A 24,181-nucleotide genomic window follows, 5' to 3' on the forward strand; every position below is an offset into this window, starting at 1 on the left:
TTAGTATCGTATTTGACAGTATTCCATTATATATCATATGCACATAATCAAATCTATCTTGTTGGTTTGAGAAGTCAGCAGAACATACTAAAAATATGCTCCATACATTATTAAAAGGCATTACTATCAATCATATTACAAACTGATTGCATCATGTAGAAAAGGGCAATCAAAATGTAGATGTAGTGGCTGCACATCTGCAGATTCAGGCACTTAGGAACATGCACATGTGGTATTTGGCTTACCTCTGCATAGGAAATGACTTGATGCTACCTACTTGACTTATTTTGAGACGCGAGCCGTCTCATCCCTTGGCATATTAAACTGTTCCTGAAAGTTCTGGATAGTTGATTTTCCTTGGATTGACTCCGAGTGCTAAATCATTTATTTCTAAAATGAGTCACTTTCTGGGGCTTGTGGTATACTGAATATCTTCACGCTTATGTACAAACACTTTCTCAATATATTTAGAAATTTAACAGTTGTCAATTGTCACTGTAATGTGTGTGGAGATTGTCTATAGCAGATTTTTATTCTTACCGAAATGTCTGTTATGGTAAAAGAGTTTTCTACTAATTTAACATCTAAAAAAATGTCAGTGCACTGTGAGTTAATGAAAGTGTCTCTTTGTTTCTACATATCACACAAAGTATTCAGATGATACTGAGTCAGATGCCTGTCCTCCTTCCATTGATGTTAAAAGGAAGAGGGTTTCTACTTACTTCAGTGGGAGAAGGAGGAGAGTCCTCAGTGGTCAAAGAGATGAATCTGATGATTTAGCAGCTAGAATCCCATTATGTTGCTATGCATGAGAAATAATAATAAAGCTTTAAAGACTTGAGACAGATAAAAAAGGAAATTCTGAACCCACTGTATCAGCTTAGTCTTTTGTGCTTAAACATCATAGCACATACTGATAATTTGTCTGCTGAGCCCTCAGAACTCTGAGAAATCACACATACAGCACCAATTTCTGCTCTCAGTAACACCCGTATAAATCTCCATTTCAGTCAGAGGAGTTACTCCATCTTTGCACTGATGTAAATGAGAGCAGAAATGAGCCACACCATACTTGCTCCAGTGCGTTGAAATAAATGTTTTAGATAGAGAACCAAGTGGCAGTCTTACCTGGGAAATGGTTTGCTTATGTATTTGGTGTCAGAAATGCCTGGTAATCAAAATGTTTAAGAATGTAAAATAAAAACACTAAAGTGGAAGTTAGATTGGCTCCTGTCTGGGCAAGGAGTTAGGCAGGCATTGTGAAGTAGCTGCAAGAAAAGATTGAAAGAAGGAATTGTAACACAGCTGGACAACTCCTCTCTTATGAAAATAATAGGATAGAAAGAGAAAGTGTTGTTTCTCTTGCTTTCCCTATTTGCCAGCTGTGTAGTTGTACCTCTTTACTCTCATTCTTGGTTTATAAAAATCGCTTTAACAAGACTGTGTTCCCCAAACATCAACCAGCACATAACTGTATTAGCAAAACTTGTGTTTAAATTATTTTTAAAATATTTTCCTTAAACAGGAGAAAACTAATGTAGATGGTACAGTGATCCTATTTCTGAATAGTCAGTCTGCAACTATTCACTATTCACTCTATTGTGATTTGATCAAACATTGGCCCTCTTCTGTTTCCTGTGTAGTTTCCCTCATTATCAACACTGGTGGTAGTCCACGCTTCTCTGAATGCAGGCAAGAGAATTTAAGGCATACTTTACTCCATATACCACTTGCAGCTAGTGCCACATATTTCAGAGGACCCTACAGTAGAGGCTGAACTGCAAAACTTTCTGTACATTACCCAAAATAATTATTTGTTGGGATTCCTGAGTTCCATTCACAGTTCTGCCTTGGTCAGTTGTGTGATTATTACTACTTTTGTAACCTATTTAAATATTGATACATTTATATTCAGGATCCTTGCTGATTGAGCCACTGGGATGGATTTTTTGTATTTACTCATGCTATACTCACCTTAGGAGTTGCATACCTCATAATACCTAAAGATAGTGTCATGTTTCAAGGCTAAAATGTCTAGGTTGGTCAATATCTGGTTTTATTCAATGCTTGATATCCATATCATTCCCCTTCAACCCTTCCAAAATGTAGCTGTTAGGTATCTTAGGGCTTGTCTATACTACCACGAAGGGTCGAGCTAAGATAGGCAACTTCAGCTACATGAATAGCATAGCTGAAGTCAACGTACTTAGATCTACTTACTACAGTGTCTTCACTGCAGTAAGTCGACTGCTGACACTCTCCCGTCGACTCTGCTTGCACTCCTCGTTCTGGGGAGTACCAGAATCAACAGGGGAGGGCTCTGCCGCCAATTTAATTGGGTCTATACTAGACCCGATAAATCGACCTCTGCTGGATCGATTACTGCCCGCCAATTTGGCAGGTAGTGTAGACAAGCACTTATTCATCTGTAGATCAGACCACGTCAGTCCCCTTGCCTAATCCCCCACTGGCTTCCTCAGTTTAAACTTTTTGCATGAAATCCTCATTCCATTGAAGTCAATGACAAAACTCCCATTGATTCATAGATTCATAGAATCTAGAAGTGGAAGAGACCTTGAGAGGTCATCAAGTCCAGTCCCTTGCCCTCATGGAAGGACCAAATACTGTCTAGACCATCCCTGATACACATTTATCTAACCTACTCTTAAATATCTCAGAGATGGAGATTCCACAACCTTCCTTGACTTCAGCAGGGCCTGAATTTCATCCTTTATCTTTGCCTTCAAAGCCCTACACTGTTCCATCCCAATGAATATAATTTTTAATAGTGTCTTTGTTCATTTCTCCAATTTCACCAACCTGTAATTTCCTTGTATCTGTCTTTGTACCTTCTTCCCAGCATCCTCCTTTGCATGGAACATCTCCTTAGTCCAAATATGCCAGGCTCCCGCTCTCTCTTTATTTATATCCCTTGTTAATGTCACATCTATTTTCTGACCTTCCACAAATGTGTATACTAAGTTATGTCAGACACCCCACATTTTTGCTATATTTAGTCCTGTCTCTGGGTTTCCTAATGGATATGGTTTCTTTTTTTCTGTTCCCTAAATTTTGAGCTCTTTTGGAGAATATTTTATCTTTATATTTGTGTCTTGTAGAGTGCTCAGCACATATGCAACATGTAAAGAAATAGTACACACTACTCCAGGAAGCCCTTAATTATTTCAGAGAATGGTGGCCCCAGGTAAAGGAAGTGCAAAAGTGTCCTAGAGCCAAGTGCTCCACCCCATTTTCCACCAAGCACAGCATAATCAAACTCTTAATCTGCCCCATAACATCTCCATTAAATACATTAATAGTGATGTTGGAAATAAATCTTGGAAGGAATTTAAGATTATGCAGTACATTTACTAATATGCTGTAGATAGTCAAAAGAAATTGAGCAGGAATACTAAAAGTCAGTGGGTTGGGTTTTTTTTATAATGGAGATATATCTGTCTCCTAGAACTGGAAGGGACCCTGAAGGGTCATTGAGTCCAACCCCCTACCTTCACTAGCAGGACCAAGTACTGATTTTTGCCCCAGATCCCTAAGTGGCCCCCCTCAAGAATTGAACTCACTTCCCTGGGTTTAGCAGGCCAATGCTCAAACCACTGAGCTATCCCTGCCCCCTCGAAAGGGGGAGCTATCCCCCCCCCAAGAGGGGAGCTGTCCCTCCCCCCTCAGAAGTCTCAAACTTTTTTACTGTAGACCTCTTTCACATCTCAAGCCTTGGAGTGCGACCCCCCCAATAAGTTAAACACATTGTTTAATATATTTACCACCATATAAATGCTGGAGGCAAGTGGGGTTTGGGGTGGAGGTTGACAGCTCACCATCCCCCCTCTCCCCATGTAATTACCTCAAGACCCCCTGAGGGGTCCCAACCCCCAGTTTGAGAACCCTTGCTATAAGTATATGTGTGGTTTTATTTTGGGGGGAGAATGAGTAAGATTATTCTTTATACATAATTAAAAATGAATTGATATTTTAGAGGTATTATGTAGGAAGAAAATTACATGGACAAAGCAATACCGAAGCCACTAATGTTATAAAAATAGCAGGAAATGGAGGAAATTAATAACAGGGCAATACTTTATAAATATGTTGTTGTCATCATGATAGACAGTTTAAAAGAATGTATTGCTTAGCTTAATGATTTAGAAGACAATCACATAGTAAAGAACAAATGTATGAAAATAGCTGAGTACATTGACTAAAAAATAATATGGGACAAAAACAAAAGAAGGTAAAATGCACATCAGTTTGTACATAGTTTAGATATAATTGCTTATACTAGTTGTAATAAGGCAGAACATTATTTAAGAGCAGCTTAATTAATTTAATATATACATATAGAAGATACACAGATAATGAAATAAGATTACGTTTAATGTATTTCAAAATCTGTTTTCACCCAAAAAAGCTTACTTAGGGATCTATAAATATAATTCATTAAAAACAGGAATACTTGGTTTTTGGCTGCATGTGATATAAATACATATTGTGATTATTATTGAAAACCCACTAGGAATAGTAGTTTTAACAATAAATAACTGCTAGTTTTGAGGAATAAAATTGAAAAAACAATGTTCCAATTTTCACCAACTTAGTTTGAAGGACATCTTTGAAAATACATATTGTTTAAACTATTTTTCACATAAATGATTTAACCAAACCATCTGCTAAATTTTATATTCAACTGTATGCTTCTTAGGAAAAGCCTAAACAAGAAAGTTATTCTTTGTATGCAGTTTAATCTTATTCATAACCCTTGTTTTACCCTCAACTGTTTGGTAAAGGGTCAGATTTTACTAACGTGGCTAATCGGACATAAATACAGACATTTCACATGGTGTACCATGTAAATGTAAACCTTTGTAGTTACAAGTTTTTGTAGCTGGAGAATTGTTTTAAAAGGCATGTAATTTATTAGCTATCAGTAGCTGCTTTATTGCCTTGCCGCGCTGCAGTAATAAATAAAAGAAAGTGAACTGATTTTACAAATGGCACACAAGGTGCACATTTTGTGAAAAAAGTCTTTTTTTAAAGAATTGGCATTAAATCCTTTTTTTGTGATGACAAAGAGGCTAAGAGTGCAAACTGTATTTTCTGTTTATCGAAAACAGAGTCTTTTTTTCTCGGGGGCATTTTTTCCTATGATCATCAAGGGATTTCAAAAGCAATAAAGTGTGGAATCGTTGTTCGACTTGAACAGTATTAAAACTTAGGTTTTAATTTCAGTGAAGTAATAAGATTTGAACCTGTCTCACATTACAGCACTGTAAGGCATTTAGCAATTGTATTTTGAAGGAGGTTTTTAAAATGCAGCTCACTTGTAAGCTAACTGTCTGTCTAGTAATTAATAGTTTCTCTTCAGCACAGGCTGTTGTGATCTTACTAGGAAATCTCAGTTGTTGTTAATAACAAATTATGATAATTGTAAGGATGTTAATTCTTAATTAGTTTAAATCTTCAGTTATTTTTTGCTCTTTTCTTAGAATGATTTTAAAATGAGGACAAAGAGAAAAAAGTGACGTGTAAGGGATTCAACATAATTTTCAGCTTCCATTTTTTAAAAAATGTGACACTACAGCTACCTGTAAATTTCAGTAAACTTTTTTTCCTGATTAAGAACCTACTTCAGTCACATACCAAGAACGAATAAAGTATCTTATGCCTACGTACTGCTTGTAAATCATGGATGTTAATTACTTTTACACAGAAGTACATGTAGGATTACACTGCATAGAAAGCTAACTGTTCCCTGTGTTGCAGCGTAGAACATTGAGACTTAGCAAAGAACATAAAGGTTTAAAATATAAATGTTTCTTCAGATCAGCTTGACAACATTGGCTAATGAGACAGTGTTTACCATTGTGAATAGCAGTTGAAAATAATTACATGCAGTTAAAAGAAAAAGTTTACACAAAGATGCGTGTTCAAACAGCCATCAATGTTTAACATTTGAGTAGTGAGCTATGACCTTTCATGATGGTTTTGAACAGTAACTGCCTCCATTAGCCATAAGGTTTGTTTCTTTATTTTAGTAGATGGCCTAGATTGTAAATATTAGAGGATCTAAAATAAATCAACACGTTATCCTAAGGATACAAAATGTAAGAGCTATTTGTGGTTGGAAACCTTTGACAGATAGTTTGGATGAAGCAGATGATTGCCCGCCTCTCGTATCTGGCCTCCATTGCTATGCCTGCAGGCAGTTTAGTGTTATCGTTGTATATTGATGTCAGGGTTACTACTGAGTGGCTAGCAATGACAGATGTCTATAATTACAGGCAATGCTTCCAGTATTTCAGAAGAGCCAGCCTATGTTGAACAATTATCTTATTTCTGGCTTACCAAAGAGTGTTGTTCAAATTGCTAGTATTAGCTATGGAGACTGTAACACCTCCCCTAATGCCTTGGGATAAATGTGCAAAAAGCAGTCAGATATACAACTTAAATACAAAATCTTTTTAAAACAAGTGATACTGATAAGGTTCAAATACTTAGGGCTTGATGCTGAAAGGTGCTCAGCACCTGCAGCTACAATTGAGGTCAATGGGAATTGCACATGTTGAACATTTCATATAAATAGACAATTATAATGTAAATGATTAGTTAATTATTTACATATATCTGACAAAATCTTAATTCATATCAGAGTTCTGAGTGTGCCATTGATCTAGATAAAGTTAAGGACTTACAGTAGAATTTAGTTTACCATCTTTTTATGGCTATAACTGCAAGTAGCAATGTCACCCCTTAATATCACTAGTTTTGTCTAAATGTAGCTCTTCCCCTTTGCAGTTTTCTGACTGAAATGAAATTTGCTCTCATGTCCATATAATATTGGTTAAACTCCATCATTAAAGGATATAAAAGCAGTATTTAGGTTTCTCATTAAATGCCTGGCTGCATATGAAACTTGAATCTCTGATATGGTGCTAATCACCACCTGGAAACTGCTGCCACAAAGTGGGACATGAAAGCCTACAAATTTAGGCAAGAAGGATAGAAGGGTGTGGGTATGAAATTAATAGAGCTTTTGATGAGAACCACTAATGTTTGATCAAATGTACACCAAAATGCACATACTTAAACAGATGGAGAGTGGAAGCCAGAGAGAGTGAGAGAATGCAATTAAAAAAGCTTCACTATGGATAGTGACTAAGTAAATATACAAAGTATTATTTACAATTTAAATATATTTAAGTGGTTTACTTAATAGGGATGGATTTAACCAGGTGCTTAAAGTTAAGCACGTGCTTAAGTGCTTGGCTAAATGAAGGCCTAATAGATCAATTAAAATGTCTAGCAGCAAAAAGAGAGAGAACAAAAACTTAAATTATCTTCAATAACGTGAATGTTTGAAGGGCCATGGATACATCTTGTATATTGACCATCCCGAATACCTTTAAACTAGTGACCGCTGGTATCTTCAGCTAGATCAAGTGTAACCCTCTTAATGCTTAAGAATTCAATATTTTGCTTCAATATTGAACATCTAACTTCTTTTTATGATTATTACTCCAGTATAAAGACAGAGTGGATTTTGCTTTGTAGTCTTTTTACACTGGCTTCTTACTCTCCACTGTCACAATACATCATAATTTTTTTAGCACTAAGTAGTAGATTCAGAAATGTCAATTTGCATAAATAAGCCTAATTTTCTGTTTCAGAGTGAACTCCTGCTCAGCAGTGCTTCCACTTTTCAAGCTCTCAAAATGTGAGGTTGGGCAAAATTGGATTTTTTTTTCCTCCCTGTAATAAATAAAAATGAAAACTTTGTCCAAAGAATATTGTGCCTGTATTTGGGCTGCACCCGTAACCATAGGGCTGGACGAGCAGCAGTCCCAATTGTTTTGCACTAAGCATCAGAAATACAAATCACTCTCCAAGAAACCCCTTATTCTCCTCAATGTGCCTTCAAGTTGGGCAGATAACCTTCAAGATGGAAGACAGGGGGACAACAGAGACCTTGGGAAGAGATTGGAAATATCAGAGACAGGATGAGAAAAATGGGTGAATTTCACTCCCCACTTCAGAGAAATTTGTTTAAATAAAAAGCAGTTTCCATTAAAAAGAAAAAGCTTGTCAAGTGGGAAATGCACATTTCATATGGACAGATGGGGAATTTGCAATCCTGGCACCATGGTTTCCTGTGAATCCTGTTCCTCCAAGTAAGCTAATGGGAATGGGACATGAACAACCCATGATGGTAGCATTAAGTGCTGATATCATCAGAAGCTGTGCAGATGACCACGTCATTTCTATGATGATAAAACATTCCCCCAGTGTTGTGGGAAGAGAGCACCCTTGATGCTGGCACTGAGTCAAAGGGATGTTCATACATATGTACAGTATGCTCATGCTTCTTCCTCTGATGCTACAGCTGAGTTGCAATCACTATTCTGATTATTATAGTCACTAACTACTATTTTAAAATGTCATTCTATAGAATAGTAGCTAGGGAAGTGGAGGTCAGCTAAGCCGCGCTCCACTGTTCCAACGACCGACACGGGCGGTAAGAAGGAACTGAGGAGCGGGTGGGCCGGCAGGAGTATATATGGAGCGCCATGGTGGCGCCACTCTAGGGGGCGACCTGCCGGCCCACTGAGTTGCTAGGGTAAAAGTTTTCCGACGAATGTGCACGCTCGGCGCGTACACCTAACTGGAATGGATATGAGCAACACATCTCGAAGAACAACAGTTACAGAGGTGAGTAACCGTCTTTTTTAAAATGTCATTCTATAGAATGCCTATGACAGGCAAAGGATAGCCCTCTATGCTATTTTTATTAAACTCGATATACATCTAGTATATAAATGTATCGTGCTATTCATGTCATCGGTACCCTTCTGCCTCTGCTAGTTGGGGTGGGAAACAGGTGGCAGCAAATGGGAGAATGGTGTTTTAATGCCCCCTAGAGGGTCACCTCATCCCCTGTTCTCACAGATTCTGGTTGAAAGTTGGTCATAAATACCTATTTTACTTTTCAAATCCCGCCCCCCCCCCCCCCGGATATCTGTATCGTATTCCTAAGTTAGGGAGCTAAACATGCAGCTAAAGAAGAAATGGCTCACCTCAATACTCAGCATATTCTGTTGGCCTGGTCTCTGAGCTGGAGATCTTGAGATCTCACTTTTTAAGACAAGTCCCTGTCCATGTTGTAACTGTTCAGGAATACAGACATTCTTGGTGGCATAATTCAGGGCCTGCACAGTGTTCTCCTCTTTGTGCTTAGATACAGGTAATTGAGTTTGGAAAGCTGGAATTATTATCTCAGTTCTTTCTCCTTACTGTCCTGGATAGTGTTTAGCCTGATAGTCAATTCCTTGACCTATTAAGTAGGGAAGTTAGCAGCTCTGTCCTGTATGTTTGTCTCTACGTATAGTGTTATTTTTCTCTTAGCTTTTTAGGCCAACTTTTTAAACCTGAGAGCTCATATTTTCAGTCATTGAGAGGGGATTTGGAAGTTCAGTTCCTGTTGACTTTACTGGGAATTGGGCATACAGATCCCTTAGGCGACTTTGGAAATCTCATTCTGGGTGCCTAAAGACACCTAAATCTATATTTAGGCACGTGTATTTTTCAGATTTTCAGAAGCCTCTAATCATCAAGCCATTTAATTAGGTGTCTAACTTAAGCACTCAGCTCCTGATCTGTGATGAACTGGTAGGATATATTGGGACTGGGGCTGGCTCCACTAGCCCCTTCACAGTAAGTGCAAGATTCCAACTAAGGACTAGGTAGTCCCAGCATATGGCCCAGTGTATATGCACCAAACACCAAGGAGATGTAGTCACTCTCTCTAGGCCCCCAAACATATATACTGTTCTGTGCAGCATACACTTGAGGAATGCTCATACAGCTCCTTTTTGGAAAAATAGTAAGGAGTGTTCCAGAGTAGTTCTCCACCCCACCCCTCCCACCTCTTCTGCATTAACATCATGGCTCAGGGCTCAGCCTGCAGCTGTTACCACTCGGCTCCTGCCCAGCTGGCTTAAAAATAGTAAAGGCCTAGTTATCCCCTCAGCATCTGATGACAAAATACTTTAATGTTGTGTTCTACACTAGTACTTGTTCTCTGTAGCAAGGCCTGGAGAGTATCAGGAAATTATAACATCTTGAGCATTTATTGTGTGCCTAAGGGTAATAACTTTACTGTCGTTTTCTAAACATTCATTATCCAGAATCTTAATTCATTATAACATCTTTTATGAAACATATAGAATCAACATTTTCTTGTATTTTCTTATTTGCACAGTGTGTGAGATTCATTTCTCTGTTTTAATTTGTTTCATGTGGTGCATTTGAGTACTTTCCATAGAGTGCCGTTATTGAATTTCTGTGACTGTCATTATATAGCCATACAACCTTTAGGAACTCATATTCTGAGTTTCCCAGTTCTGTAATCTGTTTCACATTTAAGGATTGACATAATTAGCTTCTTCAGAGTTATAATGATAGTTCCAAAAAACAAAGCTAAACATATCTAGGGCCAAAAGATTACATGAGCACAGAGCAATAAAACTTTAATTTTTACAATACTTGCTATATTATATCTCTATATTTTCTTAAACTATAATTAAGTTCAAGCAAGTTGCTTCATGAAATTTTGTCTCTGCCCATGTATTTATATATTTCTCCCTCTTTTTCTCCCTTCCTGTTTTTTAGTGTAGCAAATAAATTTCAAATTAGTTGGGGGGAAAGAGTAGCAATATGTAATTTGAGTATCTGATGAATAGGAGTGTCTTTTGGATCACAGAATATGCCCTCACTTGTTCACAAGCTCAGCTATTGTCTACTGTAAACCTCTAAGTGCTACTGAATTAGTGTTAATGGTACAGATGAAGAAAGTATATTTTGACATTGGTTTACAACATCCTTATCCCAAACATGCTCCTCTCCGTTTGACAATATTATTTATTTACTACCCAATTTACTGTGCTGGTCACATGCCTTCCCTTCACTGTCATGCCCATTTCTCTGTTTCTTGAGTACTGTGTTGTCTGTCACTTGCTTACAGTGTGAAATCACAGAAACAAAGATCCTAGCCAGTGCTTCTTTTATACAGTCTTCAGTATGCATGGCAATGAAGGAGTCTCTGTCAATGTACAAACAGCAAAGGGTCCTGTGGCACCTTATAGACTAACAGACATATTGGAGCAGGAGCTTTCGTGGGTTGCATCCGACAAAGTGGGTATTCACCCACGAAAGCTCATGCTCCAATACGTCTGTTAGTCTATAAGGTGCCACAGGACTCTTTGCTGCTTTTACAGATCCAGACTAACATGGCTACCCCTCTGATATCTGTCAATGTAGGGTGAAGTTACACCCTGTCCATATTTTCATTCCATGAGCTCAGCTTGCAGAACAATTAAGTCCAGAATTAAATTGGGAACTTCAAAACTTGGTGGTGTTTCATTTTCTTATTGTGAAGTTCATTTGCATTGTGTTGATATAGAGCTGTGTGATCATGTTGTAAAAACCTGATGCTGGGTCTGCATGTGAAGTTGCGATATTGGGGCTGAGCTGGGCTGGGCAAAGAGTATTCAAAATTCTAAAAAAAAGCAGAAAATTAATTATTCCTTTGGCAGTTTCCTTCCAAATTATGGTTAATCCTCCCACTAATGTAAGAGTTATAAAAGGGCCTGACTGCACCAGTATTGGTGTGATACTCCTGCTTCAGGTGATTTAGGATGCAGCTATTTCACGAAAGTATGTCACCATGCAATTCTTCTGTGGCTCAACCCAACTGAGTAATATATGGCACCTATATTTAACCCAATGAGAGAAGCCAAAAGAACCCGATTCAATTTTAAATTGGAAGTTTAAAATCTGGGCACTTCAGGGGACCATGTCACATCACCCTGACACCCAACTGGCAATATTACCCTCTGCCCCTTGAATACATTCCATACTCTTCTGTTAAAATTTTGTAACTCGCTGTATGTCCAAACATAAAAGCTGACTAATGACTACCTTCAGAAGTCTGAGAAAATGGTACTTACCAATGTTTGCATTCTGTTGCTATGGAGGCCAAAACTATGGAGTTTCTCAATGCAAAAGCATATTTTGTTTTGGGTAACGATGTCACTATAAATGTTTACAATTTTGTAGTTTCAGAACAAACCTTAAATCCAAATAAGACTGTGTAGTTGACTAATATCTCCTATGCTGTATAAGGATATTGCCCCTTTCCTCTGGAAATTGCAAATCTTAATATTTGGCTGAGAAGGAAAAGATTACTGTGTTACAGAAGGAAAGGTAACCTAAAGTGTAACATAAATGCACTATTACGTTCTCACCACTGTAAGTAGAGAAGGAATTGCATGAGTTTGAGAAATGTTGGAACGCAAAACCAGCATGCAATGTTGGAACCAGCAAACCCTAGTTTTGTTCAGATTTTCACATAAATGTTTTTGTGTGTGTGGAGAGAGTGTGTGTGTGTGAGAGAGAGAGAGTCTGAAATAAGTGGTACTGGTAGTGACACCTATGATTAAGGTTGTCTAACACTTTTTTTTATATCTGTATTATCTAGTGTTTATTGAAGATGGGTTTTAACCACTTCATTATCTACTTACAAATTTGCTAAAGATTTATGTCATCTTACAAAATGTGTAGTAGTCTTTAAAACAAGCACTGTATTCATACACTGACTTAAAATGACCCTGTCACATGTGAAAACAAATCAGATTGTTGCTGTTAATGAGCTTTTCAATTTACTATTCAGTGGATCAGATAAGTAGATTTAAGAGGTAATGATCCTGTTTAGCACTCAAGCATGGCTGTCAGATCCTAGTAGTTGAAGAAAATCCTTAGGGACAAAAGCGTTGACACAGTTCTTGATGGGATAATGGGAATCAAAGCTAATGGATGATAAAAGGAGTAGTAAGAATTACAAGGATAATTGTGGATTAAAGCACTGCTCTTTGTCAACATTAACTGCTGGTCCAGTATTTTATTTGGTAAACTCTGATGTGGTGAGAGCCTCCTTTGACAACAGAACACAATGCTAATATAGCAGGTGAGCACGTGTGCTCGCATTTCCTATCACAGGAAGGAAAACTGAGAATCAGTATTTGTTAGTAAGGAATGCAAACCTTTCCGGTGAAAAGATTTGATGTGAAAAAAGTAGAAAACAAATACAGAGGCTAAACTTTTGCACCACACAAAAATTAGATAGTATAACTTGTTTCAGTGGAATAGTATTTACTGTTAAAGTAAAAGTGTGCTTTTTGAATATTAAATATATATAATAAATGATAATTCTTTAAATATTTGACATTACTTTTTTCAAGGTATATGGAGGGATTGCGCTGTCTATAATAAAGAATTTTAGTATTCCAATTGTCTAGTTCACCAAAGATTTTATCACTATATATAGTCCTATTAAAAGTTGACATTTTTACTTATACTGGAAATAAATATATCCTTGCTGGTATCTCCAGTTATTGCACAAATTGGATTTTGTCATGACTTTATTGCATTCCAATTTGAAATCTGTAGGATGTGACAATATCTACTTCATCATAGAGTTAAATACTGGAATTTCCTAAGAGTGACTTGATGGGATGGTATCACTAGCATGGTAGAAATGGGTATAAACAAGTATGATATCCTACCAGACATATTTAATATCTGTAATTCATTGCAATTTATAAGTGTGATAAGTAACATTTCAGAATAAAATTGGCAGCTAGATGGCACCAGCCTTTCATCATTGGGTGGCTTAAGTTACATGTGTTGTGACTTTGGTGATCTCATCCTAGATCTTAATACATACTTGCCCTGAGCACATAATATGGCAAAATTTCATTCAGTTGGTACTCCTTTCTTTGGTGGGATTTAGGGTTAAAATAGGGATACTTCGGGACTGAACTAAAATTCACTAGTTGGTATAGTTGTGTTTGGCCCAGGTCTTTAATGAGAAGCAGGGGTGCTGTAGCTCAAAATGAGGTGCACTGGCAGAACAATATGAAGAATTTTGCCAAGCGCCTGTCCCCTCTGTCTCAGATTCTAGTAGAGTTCTTTTAAGTAATTACATTCGTGGTCACTAAAAATGTCACCGACGTTTGTAAAGAACGTGCAGTAATGCCAGCTGTGAGACATAATGCTACTGTATCTGACTTGACTTGCTGATTGATGAGTCACCATAATAACAGATCCCTCTAACTGGCAGAATATAAGGAAAACTTGAGAATTAATCAATGTCCTAGACCTGGAATGAGGGGTGATCGAAAACAACACAACTCAATGTCTTTACGTTACTTGGAAGGGAAGGGAAGGGAAAGCCCCAAATTGATGCCTGGGGAATGCATAGTTCTACCTGATTACATCGGTGAAAATGCAGCAACTTAACAAATGTAAGCTAAGGTGCGGGAGCAATATTTACACCAATGCTGCTAAGGCTAGAGAGTTGTGGAAGGTATTGCTTTGCTGTACCCCGTTGACGCTGCTTATGAAGGGTCATTACCTCCATGAGAGGAGGTGGTTTGCTTACTGAACCACAGAGTAAGTGCATGCTTATAGTGAGTATTTACCACATCTGTCTGGGAGGATATGGTTAAGCGGGGGTGATTGAAAATCTGTTAGCCCCAAATTCCTGAGTCTGGAGGATATGAGTCATCTCTACACATGATTTAGCCAGGGCCAGATGGATTGAGAGAATAATCCACATTCATGCTTGTGCCCTTCGGCACATAAACAGAATGTGGAAGGGTTAATATATTTTTGATATAACATTTTTGATACTTGTAAATGTCTATAATTTGTTACTGTTGAAATGTTTATTTTCAGGTGTATGCCCGAATGTCAGAAGTCTTAGGAATAACAGATGACAACCATGTTCTAGAAACATTTATGGCAAAAATGTGAGTTTGTGCTTGAGTTCTATTCTATACATTATTTTGTTTTGTCTTTAATGTTTATCCATAATCAAAGTTTAAATTTAAATCCCCAGTTGAATTTTAATAAGAATAATTCTAAGTGTTTTCATAAATAGTTTTAAAAATTGAGACATGGGGTAAAATTTTCAAAAGAGCCAGGTGCCACTATAAAGAGGCTTTGGGCTCCTAAATGCTGCCTGTCAGTGGGACTTAAGCTCCTAGGTCCCTAAAATGCTTTTGAAAATGGGATTGAGGAGCCTTGACCACTGAGACTGTCTTCTGAAAATATTGCCATTGGTCATTATGATCTTCAGTGTGTGTGCATACACATGCTCCACACACATCTGTCCTTTTTCTCTGTGGGTTAGCCTGCTAGGCCACAGGGCTTTCCTCTCACTTGTACACTGGGCAGTCTTCTCACTTTTACACTAGTAACAGCCAGGAAAGACAATCAGCCAAACTGAAGTGACTTCACTCTCTTTGTGGCAGCTCATCCTTATCTCCCCAGTTTGATACTCACCTCATTACAGTACAGATGCTGGGAAGTGAGCGCTACATCTTGCTTGTAGTCACACTACAGAATTTTCAAAAGAAAAGAGTTGGAAGCTCACTGAATGGGGCAAAATCCCTCCCTTAAGAAAATATAGATTCAGAAAGGGATGAGACCATGGAAGACCAAGGTTTGTGAAGCAGCTATGGAAGATTATAACCACCAGCCATCTCTCTTTTGATACTTGCCTGAATAAATTAATTCTACCTGGCATCACAATGTTCAAATAGATTTTTTTTATTCTCCCTCTAAGAATTCCTCTAAAAAATTATCAGATATCTTCATGGCTGTTTGCAGGCACCCTCTGTGGTTTCCTGGGGGCATACTTTTCTTTTTCTCATGTCCAGCAAGCCCCAGAAAAACTTCCAACGTTTTGGCTTTACAAGTTATACCCTGTCTTTCTGCCTATATCAGGACTCGATGGATTCCCTTCTGAGGCAGAGAGGGTTTCCTCTGAAGCTGAAGTTTAGCCCCTGAAGCAAGCCAAAAGAGTTTCTCGGGAAGAGTGGGAATATCTGCTCCAAAATGTGAAGGCCCCCACAAAAACACAGATTCTAAAGGGCACCTTTCCTTTCTATCTCTCCCAAACTGGCTTCCTCTAAAACTGGTCTATATAGACTTACAAATGGTTTTCAATAGAGTGTTGTCACTGCTAGGAAAACACCCTACTAGAACCATAAGATTAACCATGACTAGTTGATACAATACTAAATATAACAATAATAAATCACCAGGACCAGATGGTATCCACCCAAGAATTCTGAAGGAACTCAAATGTGAAATTGCAGAACTACTGACTGTAATCTGTAACCTATCATTTAAATCAGCTTCTGTATTAAATGACTGGAGGATAGCTAATATGACACCAATTTTTAAAAAGGGCTCCAGAGATGATCCCGGCAATTACAGGCTGGTAAGCCTGACTTCAGTACTGGGAAAACTGGTTGAAACTATAGCCAAGAGCAAAATTGTCAGACATAGATGAACATAGTTTGTTGGGGAAGAGTCAACATGGTTTTTGTAAAGGGAAATTGTGCCTCACCAATCTACTAGAATTCTTTGAGGGGGTCCACAAGCCTGTGGACAAGGGGGATCCAGTGAATATAGTGTACTTAGATTTTCAAAAAGCCTTTGACAAAGTCCATCACACCTGTGGAGGGTCTGCTGGTCCCGCGGCTCCAATGGACCTCCCGCAGGCATGCCTGCGGATGCTCCACTGGAACCGTGGGACCGGTGGACCTCCCGCAGGCGTGCCTGCGGATGCTCCACCGGATCCGTGGGACCAGCGGACTCTCCACAGGTCCACTGGAGCCGCCTGCCGCCCTCCCGGCAACCAGCAGAGTGCCCCCCATGGCATGCCACCCCAAGCACGCGCTTGGTGCGCTGGGGCCTGGAACCGGCCCTGCTCAAGATAGTTAAGTCCCAGGCAAACTGCAAAGAACTACAAAAGGATCTCACAAAACTGGGTGACTGGGTAACAAAATGGCAGATGAAATTCAATGTTGATAAATGCAAAGTAATGCACATTGGAAAACATAATCCCAGCTATACGTATAAAATGATGGGTCTAAATTGGCTGTTAGCACCCAAGAAAGAGATCTTGGAATCATTGTGGATATTTCTCTGAACACATCCACTCAATGTGCAGCGGTAGTCAAAAAAACAAACAGAATGTTGGGAATCATTGAGAAAGGGATAGATAATAATAGAACATAAAATATCACATTTCTTCTATATAAATCCATTGTACACTCACATCTTGAATACTGTGTGCAGATGTGGTCGCCCCATCTCAAAAAAGATACATTAGAATTGGAAAAGGTTCAGAAAAGGGCAACAAAAATGACTAGGAGTATGGAATGGCAGAGAGATTAATAAGACTGGGACTTTTCAGCTTGGAAAAGAGACGACTAAGGGGGGGATATGATAGAGGTCTATAAAATCATGACTGATGTGGAGAAAGTAAATAAAGAAGTGGAGTATTTGTGGCACTTTAGAGACTAACAAATTTATTTGAGCATGAGCTTTCGTGGGCTACTAAAAAGAGTGTGTATTGGTAACACCCATTGTTTCATGTTCACTGTGTGTGTATATATATATATATCTTCCTACTGTATTTTCCACTGCATGCATCCAATGAAGTGGGCTGTAGCCCACGAAAGCTTATGCTCAAATAAATTTGTCTCTAAGGTGCCACAAGTACTCCTGTTCTTTTTGCAGATACAGACTAACACAGCTGCTACTCTAAAACCTGTAAATAAAGAAATGTTATTTATTCCTTATCATAATGCAAGAACTGGGGGGGTCACCAAATGAAATTAATAGGCAGCAGTTAAAGCAAACAAAAGGATGTATTTTTTCATACAACACGTAGTAAACCTGTGGAGCTCCTTGCCAGAGGATGTTGTGAAGGCCAAGACTGTAACAGGGTTCAAAAAACAGCTAGATGAGATCATAGAGAATAGGTCCATAAATGGCTGTTACCCAGGATGGACAGGGATGGTGTTCCTAGCCTCTGTTTGCCAGGAGCTGGGAATGGGTGACAGAGATGGATCATTTGATTACCTGTTCTGCTCATTCCCTCTGGAGCACCTGGCATTGGCCACTGTTGGAAGACAGGATACTGGGCTAGATGGACCTTTGGTCTGACCCATATAGCCGTTCTTATGTTCTAACTTGTTCTTTTCTACAGTAACTACAAACATGTTTAACATTCTGTAACTTAACATGACTTCTCCAGGTTGTTTTCTCCCATGACCTGATTTCCTAGTGAAGACAAGACCTAAATGGCCTTCACCAAGATAAAGAATGCTATTTTAGCTTGCTTTAAGAAAACTGACCTACCCATCAAATCTAATGTTTCTCTGAAGAAACTCTATGAGCTAGAACAATGGCAGGGGGATGAACAGAAAAATGTGTGTTCTGGGGCCTGCACAATTCTATATTGCATATTATTTTTCTTTTGTGTCCAGATCAGCTTTCAGTCAGCTGCTGGAGGTCCAAAAAACTCAGGATTTTTGTGTTTTCCAAACTCACTCTCTGCCCACCCGCGCAGGGAGCGGGAGAGTATCAAATCTGGTGAGCCAGCAGAGAGGAGTGTTGTGGGAAGGAGGGCCTTTCATCTGCTAACTATCCTACTTCTTCTTGAGGGCAAATCACAATAGTTCCCCTAATAAAAAAATCCCCCACAAACATGTCCAAGTATCTTTTTCTCCTTTCCCCTTCTTTGTAAATAGGCTTGGCAGAATTCAGAGTGTTTTTTTTTATCATTTTGATAGATAATATCAGTATTTGTTTAAGCATTTTTTTAAATGGTTATTGATTTAATTTTTCAGAGTTGCATGAAATTATTTAAGCATTTATTCTTATCAATTTAAATTTTCATAGTTTTGGGAAATTTTGTGTAGGTCAGATAATGGTGGAGTCAAGACAATAATTAATGACAGTAGATATTGAGATTCAAAAAGTTAAAGCTTTATAACTGTTAACACAAATTGTCAATATCACATGTCAAAATATACAAAGTAAATATCCTTAAATCAAACTCTAATAAGTTCTCAAGCTGTGTTTTTCTTACCTTGCCTATCTGTAAATTACTGTTATCTATGGAAATATTTTTTGTCAGTGTGTGTTTATACAGCGAAATCTACATGTATTGATATTTACCGATAAAAATTTAATCCTTCTAAGCCTATTTATAAACTGTCTCTACCATGACTTGTTTATTTCTAGTGTGGTTGGGGCACAGATCATGTCGAGTTCACTTATCTATATGGCACCTAGCATGCTTATGGGGTATCCAGGAATAAATAATAATAAAACAAATAAAAATTGTTTCCAGGAGGTGAACAGAACTGAGGATCTGTCCTGTCCTGCCAGGGTAAAAATACATTCTACCTGCTAGTGCATCTTCCTGGGCAAATTTCTGCACACCTTCTCTAAGTACTACAGGCATCAGCTAATGCAGCAATGGTTGGCTGAAGTATGCTTAGAAAAGCCTCCCCCAGAGAAGACCTTTTCTTAGGAAAACAGGTGAAAGAGATCACTATGGGTATTTCATCATTCATTCCCCTTTCTCTGCGCAATTGGAGCAGCTTTTAGCTTCTGAATGTTGTATTCTTACCCACCCAGTATACTTCAGGATACTACTATTAAGAACTCTGATCTGTATTGAACAGAACAAGCCACAGAAAAACAAATTAGTTTTCCCCTTGCCTGTGAATGTGTTTCCGGTGGCTTGGTCAATCAGCACAGAGACCAGCCTTAATGGACACATGTCCTGCAATTTCTTTAAGAAGCACTGGCTAGGGAATTAGGCAGTCTAACCTTCATTCTTTGAGACCAAATGGAGTAAAACTAGGAATCAGAGGAGGGGCCATTGTATCAAGTATAGATGCTTCAGTTTGATTGGCTGACTTTCCTTCCGTTGCTGCCAATGAGAGGAAAATTTTGTGGCCTGTGCCCTATGACCAACTCTCAGAAAACCAATTAACAGGTAAGAGGATAAGTACTACATGCATTTAATTTGGTCATGTGTGTCTTTGCATAAGCAGTGTAAACTAAGCAGTAATGAAATCCTATGTATATACTTAGCATTTAATGCCATCTGGAACTCCTCTGAAAAAGTTTAAAACACAATCCTAGTTTTAGATGACATGTTTCTGTATTTTTCTCATTTCTCCTCCTCCATGGTTTATTGCATTTGTATGAAAATAGTATCTTTGTTTATGAACTGTTCATTGATTGCACGGGAGATAATTTTGGTATCACAAAAGGAGTATTATTTCTTAAAGTGAAGAATAAGAAGTAAATACTATTATCAAATGACAAAAATCTATTTTCTGTACACCTTTTTATGTCTCTAACCATTAAAATAAATTGTCTACGTACCAACAATAGTATGCTTAGTGTAAATCTGAACTAGAGTCCATAGTATACTGACACAGCAAATAAAACATTATGGGTCAGTCTTGACTGGCAACATTTCTGTTGCTTTATTCCTAGGCCTAATCTGAGGAGATTCTGCCATCTGTGCCAAATAGTCTGCATGTTTTGTACTATGGATGCATGACTACACTGAGATTACCACTCACTTTCCCTTGTGAGCCAAGTCAGTATCTTAACCGAGGGCCAGATCCAGCCCCATGGGCCAGATCCAGCCCACTGCTTTATTTCATCTGGCCTGTGACAAGTGTCTGGGCCGAAAGCCCCAACCCTTAGCACCTCTCATGGGGTTGGAGCCGCGAGCACTAGCTCACCCCGCTGCGTGGGAAGCTAGGGTTGCCGGGCCATTAAAAGTCCAGTCAGTTCTGCGCAGCTCCTGGAAGCAGCCAACATGTCCCTTGTGGCCTAGGTGCAGGGGCGGTCAGGGAAGCTCTGTGTGCTGCCCCAGAGCCGGCTCCACAGCTCCTGTTAGCCAGGGGGAACTGCAGTGGTGATGCCTACAGGGACGAGCAGCATGTACCGCGCAGAGCCACCTGATCATCCCTGCGCCTAAGAGGTGGACATGCCAGCCACTTCTGGGAGCAGCATGGAGGCAGGAAGCCTGCCTTAGCCCCGCTACACCACTGACCACAGCCACCTGAAGTAAGCACCACGCAGCCGGAGCCCACTCTCTGAATCTCCTGCCCCACGTCGGAACCCACTCCAGCACCCTAAATCCCTCCCAGACCCTGCATCTCCACCTGCAATCCATCCCCAGCCCCAGACATGTGCCCCCTCCCACACTCAAACTCCCTTCCGGAGCCCACACCCCTGCCACAACCCTGAGTCCAGTTCCGCACTCCAACCCCCTTGGGCCCAGCCCGGAGCCCCCTCCTGTACCCCAAACCCCTCATCCCTAGCCCCACTCCAGAGCCTTCAACCTCTCCCGCACCGCAATCCCCTGCCCTAGCCCGGATCCCCCTCCTGCACCCTCAAACCCCCATTTTTGGCCCCACCCCAGAGCCTGTAGCTCCAGCTGGAGCCCTCACCCCTATCCACACTCCAAACCCCTGACCCGGCCCAGCAAAAGTGAGTGAGGGTGGGGAGAGTGAGCGACCGAGGGAGGGGTGCTGGAGTGAGTGGGGGGCAGGGCTTGGGGAAGGGGTGTTCAATTTTGTGCAATTAGAAAGTTGGCAACTCTAGGGGAAGCCCCGAGCCTCCACCGGAGCCCCAAGGGTCTGGAACCATGAGCGCCTTCCCCGACGCCCCATCCCAGACCCAGCGCGGGCTGTGTGTGGCCCGCAATTGATTTTTTTCTGTGGGTCAATGGCCCCTGATAGATAAAATGTTCCTCACCCCTGTCTTAACCCAAATCTGTAGATTAGAAAACCATTAACTCTGCACAGGCTAGACCCTTTGATCTCGCTTTTTTCTGTGTAAGGAAAATGTTAACACTCAGGGTAAATTTTTTTTTTAAATACTGTGTTCTTCATAAAGACCAGTGTTTCTGTGCATTTGCATGGTGGTGTTTAAGGCATGACAGTTGCTGTTTCGGTGCATGGTGTTATCTGATATAGCACCCTTGTTTGCTATTCAGAGGGATAATGCTTCCTCTTTAATGGCAAACACTGTCTTTCATATCAGAAATACATTCCTAATGTTGAAGTAATACTTCACCATTGCAATCTAACATTAGAACTATTGAATACCTTTGAGATCACGTTAACTACTTTTTGATCTAATCATGAAATAGTAGCAGTTTGTCTATAGTACTAGAGTCTTAAAAGAAGTTGTCAAGACCCTTAAAATGTGTGAAGAAAATATTCTGTACTTAAATACTGTGGGAGGAACATAGGGAACACAAATATAATGGTTTGATATGCAATGGTCAAACAAGTGGTGATTCTTCATAACATTTATGTATTTTTGTATTCCACTAATTAGGGGACTTGCACCTCCTCTTGTAGTAGCTTGCTGGTTCTTATGACAAACTTAGTGTCTGGTTGTCATGTGCAGCATTCCTTCAAGTCTGATGTGACCTTAGTTGTGACTGAAGTGACCCACGTTTCTCTTATCTTGGCTTTAACACATTTTCTACCAAACTATCTTAGCCGCATCTGCTCTTAATATCAACATTGGGTCATCTTCATTCATATAGTCTTAAATTTCTCCTTTTGATTGCTTTAGCATGAACTTCATGATGCAGAACTGGTCAGCAATATCAACTGATGAATTTTTTAATCACGTTAATAGTGATCAAGCTGTTTTACATGTATCTGATACCTGCCAGTAGCACTGGTGATATGAGCTAGCTATTGTTTGCCAAGCGATTTCAGCCATATTCAATTCATATGTTAGAAGTTGTCTTGAGTAGCCATTCCTCAGAGAATTGAAGTATTTTCTGAGGTTGGTCACCACAATTAGATTGTCTAAATTCTGATAATTTCAGTTAATTCTGTCAATTCATATTGCCAAATGTAGATCTTCCATTATCCTTCCATTGGAAGTAATTTACCAGCCTTTTTTTGAACTTCTGGACATGACTTTCTAAGGGACAGGTTTTTATACACCCACGTGGCCAGTGAAAGTATCTATTATCAGCCATAATCTTATAGCTGTCCCATCAAAAATCTTGGATTTCACAAGGATGCCCTTTTAGTTTCCACTGTCCTTGCGTAGCTTCACCAGTGCTCAAGAAAGTTGATCTTCATTTGAAAAACACTAAGGCCCAGGTTGTTAAAGGTATTTGGGCAGTACTGTGCTCAGTGTGGCATTACCTGAGTCTCATTTTCAAGAGAGATTTAGACACTTATGAGCCAAAATCCCAATGAGATTTAGGCTTGTCAAGACTTAGGCTCCTAAATCTATTAGGCATTGCAATACTGAATTCAGCAGCACCTAAATAACTTTAAAAAACTGGGCCCTAGTCTCAAAGTAAGTTCTTCTGGCTTTATGTGTCTTATATCACAGCTAAACTCATAGATTTATGTAGTCTTGTGACACAACTATATAAACTCAACTACTCTCAGCTTTTATTTAGAGTTAGACTTGGGCATATTCAGTTGTGATTGGTCACTGGTTTATGAAAAAAGAGTTAAAATTTGTCAGATTCTTCATTTCAAACATTAATTTGTTTAACATATTGTTTGTGAACCCATCCTGATATCTGCAAATATTATGTTGTTTATAGTTGTGGTAATTAATTATTAGGCTTTGGATTCACAAAATGTTTGTTCATATTATCTGGTATTTGTTTTACATGGTAGGTTATCAGAGTCACATAGTATTGTTTCTGCTCCCTGATAGGATAACTGAAATGAGACGAGTGAATAACTAATAGCAAACATCTCCTGTGAATGTATGGATTAATCCAGTAATTATCTACCCAGGGTACATGTTCACATATATATGTTTTTCCTAGGGTGTTTGTCTTCATACTATCTAAGCACCAAACATTCATGGAAAATTCAGGATTTGTGAACATGTTCCCAAACACCCAGCAATCGCCTGTATGCTTGTGAATAGCCAATATGACCCCATGAATCATAGCAAACTACAACTCAAATATTTTATTTGTGAAAGTATTTTGTGTTTTTTTAACTAATTGCATTTACCCAGCTCTAGTGAAGAGTGTATATTCACTCAATGTCCATGTGGCACAGGGAGTTCTGAACTGTAAAAGATGATAACCTGCAAAAAATAATTAAAGCATGAGTATATGGAGCTATATGGCTAGCATATTGCCCATTTCCTCCTTGTTACTAAAACTCAAATAGCACACTATGGCTGAGATTTCCAAAGACTTTCAGGTGGC

At 39.1% G+C, this 24,181-nt stretch overlaps 1 protein-coding gene across 3 annotated transcripts in view; it reads left to right on the forward strand.

The window, feature by feature from the left end:
• RANBP17 (RAN binding protein 17) overlaps positions 1–24,181 on the forward strand; it is a 271,780-nt gene that overhangs the window by 132,755 nt on the left and 114,844 nt on the right. For all 3 annotated transcript variants that reach the window (XM_030572154.1, XM_030572155.1, XM_030572157.1), the window contains one exon: positions 14,806–14,879. In XM_030572154.1, coding sequence (XP_030428014.1) covers positions 14,806–14,879 — 74 coding nt within the window. The remainder of the gene's footprint in view (positions 1–14,805; positions 14,880–24,181) is intronic.

This window comes from Gopherus evgoodei, chromosome 8, assembly GCF_007399415.2.
Source record: "Gopherus evgoodei ecotype Sinaloan lineage chromosome 8, rGopEvg1_v1.p, whole genome shotgun sequence".
Classification (NCBI taxonomy): Eukaryota; Metazoa; Chordata; order Testudines; family Testudinidae; genus Gopherus; species Gopherus evgoodei.